Source organism: Malus domestica, chromosome 15 (genome assembly GCF_042453785.1).
Source record: "Malus domestica chromosome 15, GDT2T_hap1".
In the NCBI taxonomy this organism is placed as follows: Eukaryota; Viridiplantae; Streptophyta; class Magnoliopsida; order Rosales; family Rosaceae; genus Malus; species Malus domestica.
In genome coordinates, this window is record NC_091675.1 from 24,432,883 (window position 1) to 24,455,783 (window position 22,901).

General features: G+C 35.4%; 1 protein-coding gene and 1 long non-coding RNA gene across 3 annotated transcripts; both read right to left on the reverse strand.

Moving 5' to 3' along the window:
- Nucleotides 1-564: 564 nt before the first annotated feature.
- LOC139192321 (uncharacterized) lies at nucleotides 565-1,378 on the reverse strand. The gene is made up of 2 exons (XR_011576385.1): nucleotides 1,214-1,378; nucleotides 565-987 (listed from the first exon to the last, which is right to left on the reverse strand). It is a non-coding gene; the product is annotated as an uncharacterized lncRNA (long non-coding RNA).
- Nucleotides 1,379-17,654: 16,276 nt separating this feature from the next.
- On the reverse strand, nucleotides 17,655-21,721 carry LOC103401341 (LOB domain-containing protein 36). Of its 2 annotated transcripts, none has more exons than XM_008340055.4 (4): nucleotides 21,559-21,721; nucleotides 21,341-21,435; nucleotides 19,430-20,454; nucleotides 17,655-17,956 (listed from the first exon to the last, which is right to left on the reverse strand). In XM_008340055.4, exon 3 carries the CDS (start codon nucleotides 20,429-20,431, stop codon nucleotides 19,493-19,495), a length of 939 nt encoding a protein of 312 aa, XP_008338277.1. In that variant the 5' UTR covers nucleotides 20,432-20,454; nucleotides 21,341-21,435; nucleotides 21,559-21,721; the 3' UTR covers nucleotides 17,655-17,956; nucleotides 19,430-19,492. The 2 variants fall into 2 exon arrangements, with proteins under 2 accessions (XP_008338277.1, XP_008338278.1); XM_008340056.4 differs by having other exon boundaries at nucleotides 21,328-21,435.
- Between the last annotated feature and the right edge of the window lie 1,180 nt (nucleotides 21,722-22,901).

The following is a 22,901-nucleotide window of genomic DNA, read 5'->3' on the forward strand; positions in this document are numbered from 1 at the left end:
CACACGAACCTTTTGGACTAAATCCTCAACTCAGCCAGGTTTGATTTGTTTATCACACAAGGCATATTTGTTTTTTTAGCATTTAGTTAATGTGAAGCCATATGTAATGCAGGACTCACATCCATATGTTTATGGGCAACAACATAATCCAGAGGAGTAATTTCTACAATACATTAAGAGTAAATCACTTTTAAATGCTTTTAAGTTACCCTAAGATTTTTCTTGTTTTTCACTACTAAACTTGATTTATTATTTTTGGGTGCAGGTGGAAGATGATATGTTTTGGGTTGGAAACCTTTAAATCTTTTTTTTTTTAATTAGAAGCCTTTACTTATTTTGATTTTGAACCGGATGTATACTGTGGTGAATATTTGTTCGACAACTTTGTTATTTTGGAGGGAAGGAAGCATTGAGATTACAGTAACTGGAAACAATAACTTTGCTCTTAATTTTTTTTCCATATCTTTCTCGTTTTAAGATAGAGTGCGCATGTCATTTGAGTAATGTACTGTCATGCTATATATCATAGTGATTAAAGCATATAAGGAGCAAAGCGCCAAGGCATAAGAAATCATGTCAGCCATACATTGAGTTGTATAAGATACCATTTTGTCTCATTACAATTTACAACCACATGCTCACTTGTACTTACAATAGCAAAAGCCTATTAACACTTTGTATGTCACTACAAAATTGTAGCATTTGATACAACAAATCCAATTCTATACATCTAACCCAAAATGAACGGTAGCTATAGCTGAAAGTAGTAATCTGAAGCAACCCAAAATCCAATTCAAGCTGTCTTTCATTCTTGCAATCTGAGACCTCCCCCCCCCCCCCCCAACAAAAAAAATAGTAGAGAGAAAAGCTTAATCAAATGAAAAAAAATCCCATAGAAGTTCTCTTTTAATCCATGGGCATTATACCCAAAGGACATAGGGCATTGCCTGGAGTTTCATCAGATCTTGATAGACATTCTTTTAATTCCTGGTACATACCAAAATCCCACTTAATCAAATACAATGAATTAGTAAGAACACAGACACTTTATGAGTTTAGTTAAACAAATTGGCAATTCATAAGATTTTGTCTCTTGTCCTTCTTTTCTTTAAGAAGAAAATAATAACAGAAACACATATTTTTGGTTTTCGCAGTCATATTCAAGAAAAAAAATACCAAATTGCAGTAAGATTCAAGCAAAAATTTCCAGTACCTGTAGCATGAGCTTTCATTTTCTTGAGAAATGAGGGATTGGATTGGGAGCGCAACAAAAGCTTTTGGTTTTGGCGAAAAAGGAGGAGGTGGGATACGAGGAATCAATTGCGGCGGAAAAGGAGGAGAAGGCGTGGGGAAGGAGAAGAGGCAGACATCAGTTTTTTGGCAGAGACCTAACGGCGTTAGGTTCTTGTAAAACCCAGCCATTAATTTTTATGTAATAATTAACTTGCCACATGTCATGCATTTATTGGTGGGTACTACCAGCTGTCAGTGCCAGGTGGTAATACTGTACCATCTAATAATTTCTCTTATTGGTAGGGCTGCTAGGCTCTGAGTTGTTTTGATGTAGTTTTTTTTTTTTCTCTTTTGTTTTGGACTTGGTGTTTTGACTTTGTTAATAAAAAATAAAAATTTGTAATCTATATCATATATTAAAAAAATTCCTTGTCAATGTAAGAGGGTACAATTACTATTATGTACAACTTATATACAAAAGAAAACTTAAAAGAACGCAATTAGAGAAAGAAAACTTAAAATTCCTTGTTAATGCAAGAGGGTACAATTACTAAAGGGTTGTTTTATACACACCCCACATGTTGTTGACTGCACCCCACATACTTAGGCCTAGTTTGGTACTGAGGTGATTCTAAAAAAAATGGGTTTCAAAAAAAGTTGGGAGCTTTTTTGTGTCTGGTAAACATTCAACTTCAGCGCTTTTTTTTCACAGTTTTGGGTGAAAAAAAGCCAAGAACACAAAGCTGCAAAACCCAGCTTTGAAAAACCGACATTTTTTCACATCTGCTTTACATAAAAATTTACCAAGCACTATAATACTGCTTATTTTTCAAAAGCACTTTTACAAAAAAAGTTTACTAAACACTCTGCTACTTCATTTTACAGCTGCTTATTCTCACAGCACAGCAGAAGTAGCTTTTTTTCAAAGCACAGCAATACCAAACCAGCCCTTAATACACCCCCCGTTTACTTTTTAGATTAAAATTTATCTTAATACTCCTCACATACTTTCCAATACTACCCTTACACCCACACTCTTTGTGAAATTTAAGATTTCTTTTTATATTCTCTATTCAATTTTCTGCACATTTAGTTTTGTCCACTCGAGGGTTTAGTCTTCCATCAATTTTCTGCACATTTAGTTATGTTTATAGATTTTTATTTCATTTTTTTATGAAAATATGACTTTCATTAACATGAGGGATTAACAGACAGTACAAGAGGAGAGAGCCAACTAGGCTCCTCTTCAATCCCATATTTAAAACCATCAGCACGAACTGCATACTGAGCTAGTTCATGAGCCACAACAAGCACTGTTCTACCATTGACAAGAATACTTCGAAACTTTTTCCCAACTTTTGTATATTCTCCATGATACAACCCTCTGGATCCAGACAATCCTCCATAGACGTAATATCAGCCACCACCACTCCCTTCGCGACGAGCTTAAGAACAATATCTCTATTACCCAAATTAAAAGCAAACATCAAACGTTCCTTTTCTGCAGACATTTCAACGGATTTAACTGAAAGGCACTCCTTGATTCATTTTAATTCGAATTATTGTGAAAGTATTGCTTTTTAAAGCTGAAATTTATTTTACTTTTTATTTTTTTGTTTGTGAATGTTTGCAGTAGGTTTTGACATACCGCCTAACTTCATTGCTCAATGCATCACCATTGACTTCTTGAGAGATCCTCTTGTCCCATAATGCACGTAGTTTGGTGTCGTCGTCGATCTCCAGCTTCTTCTGGGACCCAGTGGTGGGATTCGCAATGTTAAACTTCATGTTTGCTCTGTCGTCGACAGGTGGATTAGAAGCTTCTGGGAGCTTGTTTCTTGAAATTTATTGGGTCCACTAATTTGATTGTTTTACTTCAACTAATTTGGTTTTCGTGGGCTAGATGGTCATTTCATATAAAACTATATGTCATTTAATAATATATTTATATGTGCTGTGTATTCAACAATATATGGGATGCTAATAAAAATACCCTTACTAAATGATATAAAAATTAATTATTAGATTATTATTTAAACTTAAAAAAGGCTAATTTTTTTTATTAATAATACATTATTTAATTTTAAATTTCATCTACAATTTAATTTTCCAAACATTTCTTGCATGAAATTGGCACATGTGCAAGTTCAGGACGTTTACTAGAGCTACCAAATGAACTTTATGAGAGATTTTTCAGTGTGATCATCAAATGAAATGGTACACCATGTGTTTCTATATAAATGATGAGTTATGTGTGTTAAAAGGTTAATAACTTAAAAATTAAAATTTTCCACCACTTACATAAAAACACGTGGTATATCATTCATGTTCCCGTCACAACTAAAAATTTCTCAAACTTAACAGAGTAACTGTTTCTTTTTGCATGTCTTGTCCAAAATGCATGGCAATGGCAATGGCATGCACTTTAATGCACCCAATTATTATCATTATTATTATTTTAAAGGTCATCAATGCTACCAATCATCTTTGTTTGATCGCGTTTTACCAAGTCAATATCAAGTGGTTGTGATCAATCAACAACTTCAGGATGACCCACCGCAGAGTGTTTTTCTTTTTTTCTTTTTTTCTTTTTTTCTTTTTTCTTTTTTTCTGGAAAGAGATGGTCTCTTATCCTTTTTCTTTCAAAACTCAGGAATCAAGTTATCCGTAATGAGAAAGGAATTTTCCATTTCTTATTAAACAAAAAATAAGATTACATAGTGTATATATACACAAAGCTTGATGTACACACTTGTACAAAGTAGATTCTAACAACTAACCAACTATTGACAATTGTAACTAATCTAACCAATTACACAGTAAACTAAGATGTATCTTTGACTATTTTATCCTTAATATGCCCCCTCAAACTAAACTAAGGAACCCGAAGAGAAAGTTTGCTTCTGAGAAAAAGAAATCAAGACTTTGACAAGGATTTAGTACAAACATCAGCAATTTGATCCGGATAGCAAATAAAGTGCACATAAAGAGCTTTGGAAAGGACCTGTTCATGAACATAATGATAGTCAATTGCAATATGCTTTGTTCGTGCATGAAACACTGGATTTTTAGCTAATGAAATTGCAGAGATGTTGTCAACACCATAGTTGGGGAGGGGTTGGAAGAATGAGACCAATATCAACTGACAGCTTACAAATCTAGGTGAGTTCTGCAGCTGTGTTAGCCAGGGATCTATACTATGCTTCTGTAGAAGATCGGGCCATTGTTGGTTGCTTTTTAGCACTCCAACTGATGAGCGAATCACCCAAATATATGCAAAAACCACCAGTACTTCTCCTGTCAATAGAACACCCTGCCTAGTCAACATTAGAATAAGCATGAATACTGAGAGGTTTAACACATTTGGGAAACCAGAGACCTAAATCAAGAGAACCCTTAAGATATCGCAAGATCCTTTTAACTGCTTGAAAATGTGATTGTCGAGGACTATGCATAAATTGACACACAAGGTTGACTGAAAAGGATAGATCAGGCCGAGTCCAAGTCAGGTATTGCAAACCACCAACTAAAGTTTGATACTCAATAGGATCAAATAGTAAGGGAGATGAGTGATTTAATTTGGAGGTGCTTAAAGGTGTGGCAGAGGCCTTAGCACCATCCATCTTAACTGTCTGCAACAAATCAAGGATATATTTTGTTTGAGACAGAAAAATCCCTTTGGAAGACCGCTTAACTTCAAGTCCAAGGAAATAATGCAAGGGACCAAGATCCTTGATAGGAAACAAGGAACTGAGATGAGTAATAATGGCTTGACAAGCTTGAGAAGAAGGCCATGTCACCAATATATAATCCACATACACCAACACAAATACTAAGATAGTATCTCTTTTAATAAACAGTGAGTGATCATTTTGAGAACCAATAAAACCCAGAGAGGATAGAGCACTATGTAGCTTGTCATACCAAGCTCTCGGAGCTTGTTTCAACCCATATAAAGACTTCTGTAAGTGACATACATGAGCAGGTTTAGTGGGATCTTTAAAACCTGAAGGCAGCTTCATGAAAACATCTTCAAAAAGAGTACCATGGAGAAAGGCATTACTAACATCAAGTTGGTTTAAAAACCAGTCAAACTAAACTGCCATGGTCAACAAATGGTAACAGGTTTTGCAACTGGACTAAAAGTGTATGTGTAATCCAAACCTTCTTGTTGATGAAACCCATTGGCCACCAATCAAGCTTTATAACGATCTATATAACCATTAGCCTTCTTTTTTATTCGAAATACCCATTTGTAGCCCACAATATTTTGAGATTGATGAGAAATAACCAATTTCCAAGTACCAGTTTGAAGAAGAGCATTGAATTCTTCTTGCATAGCTTGTCTCCACTGTGGGAATTTGGAAGCTTGCAGATAAGTAGAAGGCAAGTAATTTGGAGATAGATGTGGAGGTAAAGGATGTTTAGTGGAAAGAAGGGCTTTGGGTTTATAAATCCCTGCTTTGGATCTAGTTTGCATAGGATGAATGTTTGATGGAGGGTTGAAGATAAGAGATTGAGAAATGGAAGGAGGGATATAAGTATCTGATGGGGAAGGAGAAGGACATTGAGATGGCAAGGGTGAAGGTATGGAAGATTGAGATGGAAAGGAAGTGGAGGGGGAAGAAGGAGAAACATGTAATTGAGGAAAAATGAGGGTAGTAGGAATAGTAGGTGAAGATAATGGTGGACAGTGATGAGATGGTGGATCTAGAACTTTAGAATGAAAGGAAAATGTAGACTCATCAAACTGAACATGTCTAAAGATGTAAACTTTCTTAGAATGTAAGTCAAGACATCTATAGCCTTTATGATTAAGACTATAACCAATGAAAACACAAGCTTTACCTTTAGGTTCCAATTTTGATGAGGTATATGGTTTTAACCAGGGAAAACATCTGCAACCAAAGACTTTCAGTGAAGTATAATATGGGGGCTTGTGAAACAATAATTCCCAAGGTGAAAAGTGATGCACAATGGGCAATCGATTGATGAGATAAATGGCTGTGGAGAAAGCCTCAACCCAGTAAACATGTGGAACCAAGGAAGCAACTAAAATGGTTCTGGCAGTTTCAACTAAATGCCTATGTTTGCGCTCAGCACACCCATTTTGTTCGGGAGTGTGAGGGCAACTCAACTGATGATGAATACCATTATCCTTGAGAAACGAGATGAACACAAAACTGAGATATTCTCCACCAGAGTCAGATCTAAGTGTAACAATTTTATTTCCCAACAAGTTTTCAACAAGGAGCTTGAAATTTACAAATGTAGAAAACACTTCAGATTTACACTTGAGAGGAAAGAACCAAGTGTACTTAGTGAAATCATCAACAAAGATGATGTAATACCTATAGCCTGTAACAGAAGGAACTGGTGAAGGCCCTCATACATTTGTATGCAACAATTCCAATGGTTTACAAGTGGTACTAGTTACAGACCCGAGTTTAGAACTCTTGCCTATAGCACAATTGGAACAAAAAGACCTGGTTATACTAGTAGAGACAGGAATACTAGATGTTGAAGATAACTTATTCAACATTTTGACAGAAGGATGTCCCAAGCGTTGGTGCCAAACATCCTGAGATGCAGTGATAGAAGCAGCAAACACATATTGATTTCCAGTAAGAGGGAGGGATGCAGTGAAAGGATAAAAACCATTCCGCACATGACCTTTAAAAAGCATCATCTCCGAAGAAAGATCCTTCACAGTAAAGTGAAAGGGATAAAGGTGAATAAAACACCAATTATCAATTGTAAACTGATTTGCAAAGAGTAAATCTTGTTTCAAATCAGGAACATGCAATACATTATTGAGAGTAAATGTATGAGCAAAGGTATGACTTTTCGAAGAGCCAGAATTGAGAATGGGCAAACCTTTGCCATCGCCAATATAAACTTGTTCTGGACCAGTATATGCCTCTGGATTTTGGAGATTGGCATATGAATTTGTCATGTGAGAACTAGCACATGAATCAAGAAGCCAAGTAGGAGTAGCAGGTTGAGAAGATTTGACACTGGCACATATAGCAGACTGAGAAGATTTTATACCAAAATGAGGATTCATGCGCTGAAGATATTGAATGGCTTTGTTAGTACCATATTATATTGGGCCTCGTTACTCGGGCTTCCAAACATTGAGTCTGTGATCTGTGTAAAAGGGGAAGAGCCCTTAGTCTATAAAACGGACTCCTCACCTTCACAATCCTCAAGCCTCAGATCCCTAAAACAGAGGCTCTCACATTTAGAGCAAAGCTTTCTCAAACTTTCTCTTTCCATGCGGGACTCCCCCTCACACTTGTAATTCATACATACAGTTACAGAGAAATACAATTAACATCAGTGTGGACGTAGCCCAAACATTGAGGTGAACCACGATACATCTTGTGTTCTTTACTTTCTTGCAGATTCACGGTCGAATTTACGTTGTTCCAAGACCCTTCGGTTTTGTGCATCAACAAGCTTCATAATCATATTCTCAACAGAGTTGACAGTAAATTCTTCGACCATAACAGCCACCACAAGTGTAGGTTTGGCGTGAATTGTTTGGGCGAGTGTAATTCTGGGGCTGATTTGTAGATCGATAATTGGAGAAATGTCGATCCATTCCACGAGATTGAGACTGCCTAGGGTTGGAAGAAATACAATCCATGGCACACCCTTGGTGTGAGTGGACAGTGTTGAAATTCTAAGCAACAAACGCCTGAGAATTAGGGTTTTGCAATGGTGTAGGCAGAAGACTAGAAAAAGATGATCCAGAAGCGGAATGAAATGCCTGAAATGAAGAAGAAGGCACTGATGGCTTTCGATTAGCCAATTGAATTTCTTTACTCATCAACAATCATGAAGCGCATCAACAATGGTAGATCCAAGAAGAAATTGAATCGCATCAATGAAGGAATCAAATTCAGGAGGAAGACCATGAAGAGTCATCGAAATCAATTCAGAATCTTCAACCAGAGCACCAACATTCGCAAGAGCATCTGCAATAGCTTCAATTTGCTGAAGGTAAGCGGCAGCAGAAGAATGACCTTTGGTAATATTACGAAGTCAAGAGTGAAGTTCATGAATGTGCGATTGAGAAGTTGTGGCAAGACGTGATTCAAGCTTGGACCAAAGATCACGAGCAAATGTGACTCCCACCGTATACGAAATCAAGGACTCAGAGAGAGTAGAATTGATCCAAATGAGAATGTTTTGATCATTCTCAAACCAGGCGACATACGCTGGATTCAGTGTAGGTGTGCGATTTCCAGCGGAATCACAAAGAAACTTCGGTGGAGCAGCCATGGATCCATCAATAATACCAATAAGATTATACCGGCGAAAGATCGGAGCAAAGAGAGCACTCCATGTGAGGTAATTTGTTGTAGTAAGCTTGATTGGAACAAGCGATCCAATATTCTGAATCGTGATGGAAGGAATCAAAGAATTAGGGCACGGAACCTCAGTAGGAAGGGGATGAACTGGAGAAGCTGAATCAGAGGACAGAGAAGGTTGAGCCGCCATAGCTAGGGTTTTGAAAAGAAAAATCAGAGGAAGCGAGAAAGAGAAAGGGAAAAGGGGATCGGGAGAAGGTCGTTAGACAGAGGCAATTGATACCATAATGAGAAAGCAATTTTCCATTTCTTATTAAACAAATAATAAGATTACGGAGTGTATATATACACAAAGCTTGTTGTACACACTTGTACAAAGTAGATTCTAACAACTAACCAACTATTGACCATTGTAACTAATCTAACCAATTTCACAGCAAACTAAGATGTACAGGTGTTTAAAATTTGATCCAACGGTCAAAAATTGTCATAGCTTTTAAAATTTTTTACTAACTTCTCTGCTTTTAACCATTGAATCAATTTTTAAAAGTCCAAATCACTTTATTCTTGAGCTTTGGAGAAAAAGATCAGGAGACGATCTCTTTCCTTTTTTTCTATATCTTCTGTCTATAGTCTTTACTGTCTGAATATTTTCCTTATTTTATTATGCAAAAAGAGTTGTGATGGACGTGTTAATTCGTAAAAAGCTACCACTAATCCCCATATGATACATCTCTTTGGTTAACCTCAACTGTTTTTTCCTGGATACAGAAACCATATGGCTACACTACTACAATATTAGCTTTAGGTGGCGGATGATGGTGGCGGATATTAGAAAATATTGTCAGATAAATTATATCCGACACATCATTTAATTACTGGCGGATATTAGAAAAATCATGTCGGATATATCCGACATAAATTCCTGGCGGATATCAAGAAAATACTGACGGATATTTACTGGCGGATATTTTTAAATCTTTTTTTTTAATATTTTTGACATATTTTGGTGGTTTTTAAGTTAATGGTGGCGGTTATAACTGACAAAAATTGACTATTTTATTATTTTACTTTATGGCTGTTATTATTTTAGTATTCTGGTGGTTATAACTAACATAAATGAAAATTTTATTATTTTAAAATGTTATATTGATTATAAATAAATAAATAAACACATATTTAAAAAAAAAAATTCACTCATGACCCTAAAGTCTAATGAACCCAATTCCCACAAGCCATAAATTTTCTGAGAGAATAATAACAACATACTACAATCTAAAGCTCTATCATTTTTGTAATAAGGATTATGCTCCCTCACAGGCAAACAACAAGATACAAAGAAATTTAAACAATTTTTTCCAATGGGTCACAATGCACATTGTCTGGCGCATAAACACACATGAACATCTGGTGTACTTTATCATGTCTGATTTTATTATTTTAAAATGTTATATTGATTAAAAATAAATAAACACATGTTTTAAATGTTATATTTTTTGCGATTTTTTACACATGCTATCTCATAGTATATACGAACATATTTGACGGTTGGATTGTTGAAACTAGTTTCGTAGAATGCATATCCTATCAAATTGATAGATTTAACAAACACTTAAGAGTTAATGTTATACTTCCATTAAGTATAAAATAAGATTTATCCACTAGTGTAAATATTTTAAATTGAAGATCGAATTCATTCATTGCATTCTTATAGGGTCGAGGAGTGTAGCTATAAAAAATCTTTAAAATCGAAGCTAAAATAACCGTTAAATTGTGATTTTTCGTTTATAACCGTCGAAACTTTTGTTCTGTTACGTAATCTCTGAATGTTTGTTTTTTACGATTTTTTACGTATGCAATCTCGGAGTGTGTACAAATAAGTTTGACGGTTCGATTGTTGAAAAACACTTCGTAGAATGCATATCGCATCAAAACGGTAGATTAAATAAACACTTAGAGTTAATGTTATACTTCCATTAAGTATAAAATAAGATTTTGTGGTATCCACTAGTGTAAATATTTTAAATTGAAGATCAAATTCATTCATTACATTCTTACAGGGTCGAGGAGTATAGCTGTAAAAAATCATTAAAATCGGAGCTAAAATAACCGTTAAATTGTGATTTTTCATTTATAACCGTCGAAAATGTTTGTTCCGTTACGTAATCTGTGAATGTTTTTTTTTTTACAATTTTTTATGTATGCAATCTCGGAGTGTGTACAAATACGTTTGACGGTTCGATCGTTAAAAAACGCTTCGTAGAATGCGTATCGCATCAAAATGGTAGATTAAACAAGCACTTAGAGTTAATGTTATACTTCCATTAAGTATAAAATAAGATTTATCCACTAGTGTAAATATTTTTAATTGAAGATCGAATTCGTTCAATGCATTCTTATAGGGTTGAGGAGTGTAGTTGTAAAAAATCATCAAAATCGGAGCTAAAATAACCGTTAAATTGTGATTTTCGTTTATAACCGTCGAAAACTTTTGTTTTGTTACCTAATCTTCGAACGTTTGTTTTTTGTCATTTTTTACATATGTGATCTCGGAGTGTGTACAAACAAGTTTGACGGTTAGATCATTGAAAAACGTTTCGTAGAATGTGTATCGCGTCAAAATGGTAGATTAAATAAACACTTAAAAGTTAATGTTATACTTCCATTAAGTATAAAATAAGATTTTGTGGTATCCACTAGTGTAAATATTTTAAATTGAAGATCAAATTCATTCATTACATTCTTATAGGGTTGAGGAGTGTAGCTGTAAAAAAATCATTAAAATCAGAGCTAAAATAACCGTTAAATTGTGATTTTTCATTTATAACTGTCGAAAACGTTTGTTCCGTTACGTAATCTGTGAATGTTTTTTTTTTACGATTTTTTACGTATGCAATCTCAGAGTGTGTACAAATACGTTTGACAGTTCGATCGTTGAAAAACGTTTCGTAGAATGCGTATCGCATCAAAATGGTAGATTAAACAAACACTTAGAGTTAATGTTATACTTCCATTAAGTATAAAATAAGATTTATCCACTAGTGTAAATATTTTAAATTGAAGATCGAATTCGTTCAATGCATTCTTATAGGGTCGAGAAGTGTAGCTGTAAAAAATCATCACAATCGGAGCTAAAATAACCGTTAAATTGTGATTTTTCGTTTATAACCGTCGAAAACTTTTGTTCCGTTACGTAATCTCTGAATGTTTTTTTTTGTACGATTTTTTACATATGCAATCTCAGAGTGTGTACAAATAAGTTTGACGGTTGGATCGTTGAAAAAAGTTTCGTAGAATTCTTATAGGGTCGAGGAGTGTAGCTGTAAAAAATCATCACAATCGGAGCTAAAATAACCGTTAAATTGTGATTTTTCGTTTAGAACCGTCAAAAACTTTTGTTCCGTTACGTAATCTCTGAATGTTTTTTTTTTACGATTTTTTACGTATGCAATCTCGGAGTGTGTACAAATAAGTTTGACGGTTGGATCGTTGAAAAAAGTTTCGTAGAATGCATATCGTGTCAAAACGGTAGATTAAACAAACACTTAGAGTTAATATTATACTTCCATTAAATATAAAAAATCTAGTGTAAATATTTCAAATTGAAGATCGAATTCATTCATTGCATTCTTATAGGGTTAAAGAGTGTAGCTGTAAACAAATCATCAAAACCAGAGCTAAAATAACCGTTAAAATGTGATTTTTCGTTTATAACCGTCGAAAACTTTTGTTCTGTTACGTAATCTCTGAATGTTTGTTTTTTACGATTTTTTACTTATACAATCTCGGAGTGTGTACAAATAAGTTTGACGGTTGGATCGTTGAAAAAAGTTTCGTAGAAGGCATATCACGTCAAAATGATAGATTAAACAAACACTTAGAGTTACTATTATACTTCCATTAAGTATAAAATAAGATTTTGTGGAATACACTAGTGTAAATATTTCAAATTGAAGATCGAATTCGTTCATTGCATTCTTATTTATGTTTTTCAAGTATTGATTAGACAATATTTCGTTTGTGTGATGACATTTTCCATGTACAATTATCTTTTTGTTTCTTTATTGCATATTTTACATAGGTTATTATCCATTAAACCAAACAATTATTTATTTTTGACGAAAAAAATATTTATTATTTAATTTTTAAAAACGTATTCTACTTAAATACATATTATTTATTTATTTATTAAACCAAACAATTATTATTTTATTTTTTAAAATCATAACAAAATTTTGGGGGGAATTTAAAATTTTGGGAGGGAATTAAAATTTTGGGAGGGAATTTGGGCGGTGAATTTTTTCCGCCATTTTTGTTCTGTCGGTTATAACCGACAGCAATGAAATTTTTTTGTCGGTTTATATTTTAAAAAATGTTTCTGTCGGTTTTAACCGACGGTACCTAAACCCTTTCTTATACCTACATCCGGCCCCCACTCCTCTCCTTCATTTTTCTGAAACATAACTCTAACTATTGACACACTCTCTCTCTAAGCTCCGAGAAGGAACCCCCACCATTCCTCTTAATTCTGAACAAATCAACCCTTAAAAATTTGAACCCCGAACCCTTGGGACATGGGGAATCAACCTGCAGCGTTGCATGTATCATCGATGCATCACAGTGTGCTCTGCCATTAATGCTGAGAGCTTCAGCTCTCTCGAACTCCATCTCAGGTATGAATTATTTCTCCCTCTTGGTTGTGTGGGTTCTAATCCATCTGTGATGAGTATTATGGCGAAAATCTCTGGGGTTTAATCTTTGTTTTGAATCTGTCGAGATGCCCTGCTACTGCTCAGCCGAAATGCCTTGGCTGGGCCCGAGGCCGTATGAGTGTGTCCGGCGAGCTTGGCATAGCGATAGGCACCAACCCATGAGAGGTTCCATCATTCAGCAGATTTTCCGGCACTGGGTCCTCTTTGTTTCCATGGATTTCTTGGTAAAGGTGTCTGTTTTCACATTTTGCCGACCGCCCACCACCTGTTTGATTAGGGTCGTCAATGAGGTTCATAGCTCCGTAACGAAGAAGAACAAGGAGTGGCAAAAGAAGCTGCCTTTGGTGGTTTTAAGAGCAGAGGAAATTATGTATTCCAAAGCCAATTCTGTGGTTTTTCTCGTTTCCTTTTCGGTTTTGCATTCGCTCTTTTTGGTTGTTCCGTCGGTCATTTTTTGCTTTGTTTTGTTGAAGGTTGAGTACATGAATCTCAACACGCTATGGGACAGCAAATGACGCGGTTAACACGATTATCCGGCGAGATAAGGGCACTAAAACCAGGGAGCTTCTGTCGCCGTGTGTCGAAGGTAACATTGTATTGATTTCTTTGCAGTCTGTTGAATTGAACCTTGAAATTATGCTACTGGGTTGTTCTTATTTCAATGTATATTAGCTCATTGCTCAAGCTTAGGTTAGTTCGTTGTGTAGAATGAATACACTAGAGGTGTGATTTGTATGTGTTTTGGTTCCTCCTCTTTAGTTCGTAAGAAGAGATTATTGCGCAGAAAATGGTTGTTTATATATTTTTTAATTATTAATATATTTTCTGTCGGTTTCATCCGACATGAATGCTTTTATTTATTCTTATTGATAAATTCTCTGTCGGTTATAGCCGACAGAATTCGTGGCGGTTTTAGATTTTCTGTCGGTTTTATCCGACAAAAATTCTCTTATTTATTTATTATAAATATATATCATGTCGATTATAACCGACAGTATTTCTGTCGGTCTTAGAGTATTTTCTGTCGGAAAATTCATTTCCTGACACAGGCAATTCTGTCACTTATTATATGCGTCACTGCATCCATTTTCTGTCGGATTTTGCTTAAAATCCGACAGTAATATACGTTTTTTGTCGGTTTTTGAACCGCCAGTTATAGATAATTTTGTAGTAGTGCTATAATTAGAGGCATCAAGCAAATGATAAGTTAAGTAAATAAAATTCAGGTCTAACAATATAGGCAATTGAATTTACAATTTCGCCTGCTTTGACGGTCTATATTAGTTGTTATCGGGAGATATAATCTTTTTTCTTTTCAATTTAGGAAAATATAATAGAAGTGGGTTTTCGTTTTTTTTTCTGTAAATTTCAATTTATTTAAAATTTTGAATTAAATAACGTAAAGGAGAAAAAAAAATCAGTGCTTGAAATCATTTCTTTAAAAAAGGGAGTTCTAATTGTCCATTCCCCTTCTCTCTTCTTTATTTTTAATATCAAAGAGTGTTGATGACATTTTTATGGTGCAAATAGCAGCTGTATCAGGAAATAAGGGAAGGGTCAATGGTGAGTGAATGAATAGTGTGAGCTTGAAGTCTCTTTTCAATACGTTAAAATATATTAATCCTTGTGATAATATGGGAAACTCTTATTTGACTACTTGAAGATAACTAAGTTGGATTCAGATACCCAAAAAAGGAGGCGTGTAATATCAAACCCACATGTCCACATGAAAAATTTGAAATCGGTTATTTTTGCTGATGGTATTGCACACAAAATTCATACTAGTACGGATAGTGGTTGGTTTGTTGTTAGTTTTTCTTTGGAGTCGGCATTGCTCATTGTCAAAGAGATCCTCATATTCATTATATTAATTCAAGGTTTTGTGCGTAGAAGCTCTCATATGCTAATTCGCAAAGTGCTCTTCCTTTTCATGAGAATAAAATTTCTTTGACTTTGAAGTGACATCTCAGTCCTGAGTTTGGGTGTGAATCATTTCTAAGGTTGGATGCGTTCTTTTGCTTCTTCTCGGGCATGTCTTGCCCCCAATTCCACAAATATTGTGGCACTTAGTTTGGCCGAGTTGGTGTTTTATGTTTTGTTAAGGCCATCTCCAATGGAGAAGGCTAAAGGTCCAAAAGCTAAAAAAATTAGCCTGATTTGTTCAAAATTTCATCTCCAACCGATGACTGACTATAATTCTATGGAGCTTACTAGGCCATTATTTGGCCAAAGGGACATCAGAGTGGCCAAATGTAGCCCATCTTTTATCCCTTTATTGGGGCCCAACTCCTCACTTATAATTGATTCAAATTCAATTACTAGATTTTGAAAACATCCACGTTAGTTTAATTAAATTAACCAATAAAATTAAAGTATAAACTTATAATCAATAAAATATTGAGGGTGCTATGTTTAATTTGAAGTATAAACTTAAAAATAAATTTTTGCAAGGCTATATTTAGCCATTTTGATTGGTGATGGCCTAAAGTTTATTTGGATTAAGAACCTCTTTGATGTTATCTCGAATGCCCTCATTGATATTTTTTAGAGGGTTTATTTTAACATTATAATGGAAACACTGTCGTTTCTGTAAAAAAATATAAAAAAATAGGCGTGTAATAAAAAAACCCACATGTGCGCATGGAACATTTAATTATGGAAAGATCAACGCTTAGCCATGCTATACATTTTTTGCCACCATATCAAAAAGAATAAATGGTTTTGTAAGAGTTAAACAATAGTGTTATAATATGCACATGTACAAGTGTGAACACTTCTCTTTTATGTTATTGTATATATAATAGTATTGGTCATAATTATAATGATGGATGATTGCAATAATAATACTAATAAACGAAAATATACAATTAACCGTGACATGCACCATAAAAATATTATATTAGGATGACCGATAAACAAATGGTGGATAAGATCTTTGGCAACCATCTTCATATCGAGTTCAAACCCTCTACTTCATTTACTATAAATTAAAATAGTGATATATAGCTTGTAACAAGGATAATAATAATAATATACGGTATTAATATCTAAAATAATATATATATATACACACACACACACTAGGAATATGGTTTATGGTTTAGAATATTTGACAACTTAAAATATTAGTTTATATCTAAATGCATACTTGCCAAATGCATACCGGCCACAAAATTATATTAGCTTATATCCAAAAGCTTAAAATATTCGATAACTTAATAAAGTAAAATAGGAAATTGAATTTTTTAATGATTCATGGATTTTAAGTTGGTTTGCTTTATTGAGCTATCAAATATTTTAAGCTTTTAGATCTAAACTAACATAATTTTGTGGTTAACATGCATTTTGTCCTCACTAGGGATGGGCAACGATTATGGCGAGCGAGTAACCGCGGTTATTTACCCATAACCGTTTATGCTCATACCCGTATAACCGAATTTACCCGTTGGATAATTTCCCAAACTGTTATACACATACACATAACATTTTACAAACGGTTAACCATACCCATCAACGTGTACCCATTTAATCGTAACCGTTTAGTACCCATTTACCTTTTTTAACCCGTTTATCCTTTTTTTTTTACCATTTACGCATTTTTCACCCGTCTACATGTTTTTTAACAACTTGAAAATTAAAATAAAAAAACAATTTGTCATAATTTTTTTATTTTTTTTTGAAAGTTAAACGTTGTTATAGGTACATTCATCATACATTTCCATATTTTAATTTTTTAAGTCTTTATACAATTTCAAACATTGAAATAAATAATTTATGGACGATATTTTTAACTGTTATCTATGAAGGTAATATAATATTTGCTAAGTATTCTTGGGTTACGAAAACTATTTAGAAGATAGTATTCTTTGGTTATGAAAACTGTTTAGAAGACAAAATTCTTGGGTTATTTAAAGTATTAACACAAAATATATAATTAGCAACCATGCACTATAGTGAATAGCATTGATCTAAGTTTTGTCCGATAGAGAACATGGTTTGTGTTAATTTCACATATATAAAATAAATGGGTAAACGGTTACCTATTTATAACCGCAGTTAATACTCATAACCAATCATTTAAATTTCACAGGTAAAAGGTTATACACATAACCGTTTAGGTGAGCGGGTGACCGCGGGTATTTTGCCCATCTCTAGTTCTCACAAGTCCTCAAAACAACGACCTTACGATAGAACCATAGTAACATAATAGAGTCACGCTCTACTAAGGTCCTCATTTTGAGGATCTGTGAGGGCCAAATGTATATTAGCCACAAGATTATATTAGTTTAGATTCAAAAGCTTAAAATATTTGACAACTTAAAAAACCAAAACAAGAAAATGAGTTTTCTATGAATTTTAAGTTGGTTTTGGTTTATTAACTTTTTAAGCATTTGAATCTAAACTAATATAATCTTATAACTAATATATTTTTGGTCCTCATAGGTCCTCAAAATGGAGACCTTAAGAAAGGAGCTCCAGTATACCCATAGATCATGGAACAAATAGGGTAATAGAAGAATGGATGAATATAAATTGTCCTGGATCACTACTAAATACTAATTAAATAGAAGATAAAATTAATTAAACTGTACTCCAACATCTCTACTACGAACTCTTTGGAAATATGTCTCTCCTCTCCTGCCCTCTCCAATCAAAACATCTCTAGCTGTGTATGCATGCAGGCGCTATGAACTGCACCAAAACAAAATATAAAATAATTAGGAGGCCACCTTAAAAATTAAAACCCATATATACGTGCTTGCATGTATCGTTTTCATAAGAAAACCCAGTTTTCAAATCTGAGTCTGAAAATTACAACAAAACAAGCAAAACTTCTACGTGATACATCAGAGCTCAGACCAATATATAACGGGTTTCACGTATTAGAAAATCCCCATTACAAGTTTCATGTTTACTTATCAACTGTTGAGAATCAAACACTTGACTTTTGGATCATCATTTTCCACACATGCCAAAATTGAAACACTCTTCATTAGCTAACTAGGTGGAGAGAGACAAAGACAAGGGTACTTCGGTCATTTCACACAAAGAGGGAAGAACGATCGAAGCAGATAGTGAAGATCATAAATAGTGCTGCGACTGTCAGTGGAAAATGCCTTGAAGAAACCACTCAATAAAACGAAGAAGAAGAAGACGACCCACGTAATCCTGTTTTTAAATTTCTCTTTCACAATTTGGACCATCAAAACAACACCATACAATCAATGCGTGCACCAAATTAGCTCAAGCAAGCATCGCCATCAACTGCGAGCGTATATTTCTTTATTTGTATATTCTGACAAAACATAATTAACCAAAAAAATAAAAAGGAAATAAAATATATTGATGCATGATGAAGGAAAGGGATGTCACAAAGGTGGGGGAATTGAAACCTCAGATGTTATTGATGACGGTCAAGAGGGGTGCATCCCTCCCTGGCTGTGAAAAGACAATAATTCCCTCAAACCTAACCTAACTAAACCCCTTTCTTCTGAGTATACCCTATCATCTATCTCTATGCAATAAAGAGTTTCATGAAAAAACAAACCCAAATCCTATGTCCACACAAATCAAAACCATCACAACATTCATAAATGCAAAACCCTAATGCGTACAAGGAAAATGAAACTCATTTACACCCCAAATAGAATATTAGTGTGACGGTATTTTAAACTAATTCAGCACTATTAGGTATTAAAAATCAAATCATCATAACATTCATACATACCCAACCCTAATGTACAAGGAAGGAAACTTATCTATATCTAGATAAATGCCATTGTGGCGGTATTTTAAACAACTTACGAATTGAAATATATTTAATTATTCCACGTATCAATGCGTTATTGGTTTAAAATACCGCCACATGCAAAACCATAAGTTCATAAATGCAAAACCCCAACAAACCCTCATGTGCAAGTAGGGATACTTATCTACATTTAGGATGTCAATACAACGGTATTTCAAATCATTCATGCACTAATATATTTTGGAATTTTTTTTAAACATAAAGAGTGTTATTGACTTAAACTGCCGTGAAATTTGAGGTGTAAGTTGTGTGCAAGACCCTCAACAACAATTAGAACAAGAAATTAACGAAATTGAAATGTATGAATTTTCATCTCAGAAAAAAGGAACAAGCAAAGGGAGGAGGAGGACACATACCTAGAATGAAAATTAGTCAAATGAAAAAGCGGGGAAGGCAAGGAAGAGCTGAAGAAAAACCCATCAACAAGAGGGACCCACACTCCTACCACCGCCTTCCTCGCCCAGATCGGACTTTGCCTGCAACTGGGGTTGCTGGGGCTGCTGAGCCTGATGCTGCCCTTGCGGCTGTTGGGTTTGGAGCAACAACTGAGACTGAAGCTGCAGGTGGAGGTGGAGGTGGGGATTATGGTGAGGCTGCTGCTGCTGAATCTGGTGGTACGGACCGCTATCAAACCCCAGAGCCAAAGACGGCGAAACGGCGTTGCCCAACGCTCCGGCCATCTGAGTGAAGCCGCCCACAGTGACCGAGCCAGGGGACGAGTCAAACCCACTGTTGAATCTCACATGGTCCTGCGCCTGCTGCTGCATTGCCTGTTTACTCTGATCAAAACTCCTGAACATCTCCTGCTGCTCCCTCGCTGCCACGGCCACCGCCAACTGCTGCGCCTCAAAAATCTGTTGTTGCTGTGGCTCTCGAATCATCAACTGCCCGGAAGCAGCCCCGGTTGGAATGCCAATCATCGGAGACATGTACGGCGAAACGGCGGAAGAAGCGTTTCCTTGGAGCTGCTGAGCCATGTAAGTTGGCGGCTGGAGGATGGAGAGCATACCTTGTGGGCCCATGTAAGTGGCGAGCTCCTTCTTGGCATTGAAAAGGTCGGCCTGGACTTCCTTGAGCCGCTGCTGGAGGATGGAAATGAGTCCAACGCAGCCGTAGACGGGGTCGCGAAGGCGGGCCTCCGCCTCATAGGCCAGAGAGTTGACGGCGTCATCGCGCTGAGAAGCGCTGAGCTCGTTGAGGATCTTGGCGACATTGCTGGCACCGAAGACCTTGTGGACTTTGGAAAACTTATGGGGATTGTCAGGTGGGAAGTAAGGCGCGAAGACGCACTCCTGCGTGCACTTCCGCCGCAGAAATTTGCACGCTGCGCAAGGAGAGTTTGACGACGACGACGACATTATTTTAATAAAAAATTAACCACCTGCAATACAAAAAAAAAAAAAAAAAGAAAACTCAGAAACCCAAAACGATTAAATTAAATTATTAGAAATCTTTCCCACAAGTCAATATTCGATAATTTGATACAACGCAGGAAAGACAAATGGACTTTCCACCAAGGACAAAACTAGAGAGAGAGAGAGAGAGAGAGAGAGAGAGAGAGAGAGAGAGAGATTAATCTTGTGTAAAATAAGCATTGAAATGTGAGAAATCAGAGGGAAATGGAAAGGGGATTTTTCAGGGAAGCTTCACAGATTTTAGAAAGCCGACATGGTACCATATAATCAAACAGTTTCTTCTAACCAAAGCAAAGCGATAATATTATTAAGAAATATGATTTTATTTTATTTAATTTTTCAGAAGAAGAAAACAAAAACGAAACGAATCGTTTTGGAGTATCTGATGATCATCGAGTGTTGAAGCTTCAAAAATTGCAGATACTGTCAGAAAAAAAAAAGCTTCAACAACAATGGCTTCCTTTACACACTGCACTCACAGAGAGAGAGAGAGAGTGAGAGAAAAGGAGAGAGAGAGAGAGAGAGCGACAGTGGAACGGAAAACAATGAAACGAGAGCTAATTTTCTGTCAATTTTACCCAAACGGCGTCGTCGAGAAGAAGCTCTCTCTCTCTCTCTCTCTCTCTAAGAAAACACTCCGCTGTGTTTGTGTGTTTGCGTTTGTGCCTCACACACACACACTCTCTCTCATCTTTCATCTCTCTCTCTCTCTCTCTCTCTCTCTCTACTTCATAGGTAAGGAAATCAAGGAAATCTCAGATCCGCGTAAACGACAATCAATCTGCAAAAACCGAATCGGAAAAAACGGCGGTAAAAACCTCAAAATCTATTAATCTAACCTTTATTTTGTACCTTCGATTTTTAACTTAATCAGCAGAGATTGCTCCGATCACAGTCGACGGCTCCACCTTCTCTCTCTCCCCAAACCGTCAAAGTCCATCAAACACCTGCGATACGACACAGAAGTACAGAACCAGAAACAAACACTGAAATCTTTGAAGAAGGAAGGCGTTTCGCCGATAGGGAAAATGGAGATAGAGATGAAGGGAGGAAGAACAAGAAGGAGAGACCTGTGAGAGCAAGAGAGCGAGAGAGCGCTCGATCCGATCTTCGCAGGATCCCAAACAGAAGAAGCAGAGAGAATGGAAAAACACAAATTTTTATTATTTCGAAGATATGAGAAGAAAAAAAATGAAATTAAGATTATATAAAAAGAAAAATGATGAGAGAGAGGAGAGAGAGGGAGGGGGGGAATTTTTTTTATAAGCGTAATGTGACCGTTGGATTGGGTTTCGGGGGCTTTTTTGGTTTTTTATACGGTATGCCATTACGAACTTAACAAGGAAGGACATGTTCATCTGAGCGACCATTTAGTGCCTTCTGAGTTTCCTCTTTGTCTCTGTACTGTCTGCGTCAATTGTCGATACTACCCCTGTTTGTACGCTTTGCTTGCCTTGGTTTTCGATGCAAGCCTCCTTATTACCTAAATACCCGTATGTATCTCTCTTTTGTCATTTTCCCTCTTGATTCATTTACACTTGACTAAAGCTCTATCATGAAATTGTATTATTAGGTGGTTCTTAACCAAAAAAACAAAAAAATATTGAAGTAGAAAACAAATATATATAAAGATAGTTTACCGACTTGGGTTATAACCAAGTTAATTAAGCAGTGCGCTTCTTTTGATACTTCAGTTCGAATTCTAAAACTTTTCGCACTCTCTCGTAGTTTATTTGGCTAGAAATGCCCCTTTTTGTACACAAATTCAAATTGCGTCATCCCGCGTGCGCACTCACGTAACTTGAAGTTAATTAGAATTTCTCTAGTACAAGAAAATTTGATTATTTCTTATTATTAGAAGGTAATCTACTTTTAATGGAAATGTTGTTAATTAGGTTCCATAAATGATAAAACAAAATTTAATAATCATTCCTGGTAAAAGTCATGAATAAATACTATGTTGTCACTAATCCAAAATTAATAAATTAATTGTGCAGACTGTTGCTAAACTAAATTGCAACCAATACTAATAGCTGGATAAGGTATGCAAACTTTGAATTTCAAATAACCATATCTGCTTAGTTTATTATCTACCATTATCATCTCTGTCTTTTCTTTTTCTTTTATGTTGGAGAATATCACTTGGTCAGTTGGTTGATATTTGGCTTGATATACCAAATATTTGGCTTGATATGCCAAATATTTGTCAATTATATTAAATTTTCTTAAAGAATAGTGAACACAAGTTTAATAAGACTACTTGTATGGTTTAATTTTAAAATATTTCTCAAAAAGTACTTGATAATTAATATTGTTAAAAGTTACTGTCTGGTACAAAAAGTCTATTCGCAGGCATACAAGGCAACACTAATAAGCAAAAACGAAATAATGACATGAAAACACTCAGCGAAAT